This window comes from Mastomys coucha, unplaced genomic scaffold (assembly GCF_008632895.1).
Source record: "Mastomys coucha isolate ucsf_1 unplaced genomic scaffold, UCSF_Mcou_1 pScaffold18, whole genome shotgun sequence".
In the NCBI taxonomy this organism is placed as follows: Eukaryota; Metazoa; Chordata; class Mammalia; order Rodentia; family Muridae; genus Mastomys; species Mastomys coucha.
The window spans coordinates 65,910,977-65,912,212 of record NW_022196900.1 but is presented as its reverse complement, the minus strand read 5'-3'; the positions used below and the strand labels follow the sequence as shown (position 1 = coordinate 65,912,212).

At 57.0% G+C, this 1,236-nt stretch overlaps 1 protein-coding gene across 1 annotated transcript in view; it reads left to right on the top strand.

The window, feature by feature from the left end:
- The first annotated feature begins 966 nt into the window (after nt 1-966).
- Lexm (lymphocyte expansion molecule) overlaps nt 967-1,236 on the top strand; it is a 28,728-nt gene continuing 28,458 nt past the window's right edge. The window contains exon 1 of the mRNA XM_031376830.1: nt 967-1,082. Within this exon, the coding sequence (XP_031232690.1) occupies nt 988-1,082 (95 nt within the window). The 5' untranslated portion in view covers nt 967-987. The remainder of the gene's footprint in view (nt 1,083-1,236) is intronic.

Below are 1,236 nucleotides of genomic sequence, written 5' to 3'. Positions count from 1 at the left end.
CCCCCCCCCCCCAGCTCTCCATTTAAATACCAACTGTGGTGTGGGTTGGCTGTAGGAGGCTGCTGTGCCTCTCTGGTGTGCTTTGCCACCAGTTGGATGCAGGACTGAACATATTGTCTATTGACCTCCAGTTATCTTGTCACAGGAGTAGGGTGTAGACAGATGTCCATTCCATCTCTGCTGAAAGCCCTTGGAGGGCTCTGAGGTGATGGAGATCAGCATAGCCAGAGGATGCTAGGGGGGGGGGGGGCTGAAGAAGGGTAGAGGAGGGAGAGCTGTTCTTGCCAGGTTGAGGGCACACCCTCCTTCCTTCGCCTAGCAAGTGCTTCCTCATTTGGGGTTCTTCACGGAAGTACCTGTCCACAGGCTGGGTCCCACCCCATCCCCCACCTGCTAGCCTGGCCAAGCTGCAGAAGTAGTTGTCAGAGGACAGGGACCACATTTGGGTCGTGGGTCGCAGATGTTCTTCAGTGTCTGCTCAGAGTGGATGTCTGAGGTTCTGATGCCACCACAGCCCCTCTGATATCCCTAAGTCCCTTCACCTATCTGTCTACTTATCCTCCACGCTCCATCCTTCTAGCCCTCCCCCGAGTTCCATCCAGTAGAGAAGGATCAGAATTCCCAAGTCTGCTCTCCCCTCCGTTTCCCTCAACACAAAGTAAACATGAAGGCAATTTCAGAGCTCAGGCTCTCCCTGGTATAAGCAGAAATAAACAGATTCTCAGCAAGTGACAAGAGCGCTCTCATTAAACCCGGGGGTATCCTAAGGTCTACAGGAGCCCGGGAAGGGTCTCAGGCAAGGCAGCATTGGGAATATAAAATGAATGAAAACGTCAGGGGGCAGCCAGCACGCTGCAAAGCTCCCACGTGGCACGAAGCAGGTCTGTACTTGCTGAATCATAACGCCTGGGTTACGGGTTGCCTTGGCAGCGCGCGGTGTCAAGGGGGTGTTGTGCGGCGGTGGGGGCAAGCTGGAGGCTAGGCTCAATGAGACATCGCAGCCACGGCGCCCCGCCACACAACATCATGTCCACCATCCCTAAGTGGTTCAAAGGGGCGCCCTTTGGGGTGCAGAGCCACAGGTGGGGCCCAACTGCTTCCTGGCTTGGCACCCAGGATCCACGGGAGTTCCTGTGGGCCCCACCAGCGCCTCTGCCTCCGGGAGGATGGCTGACTCCAAGGACTGGAGCCTGGGGAGGAAGGGAAGAGGGCTGGCTCATCCCTCCCCCACTCCTC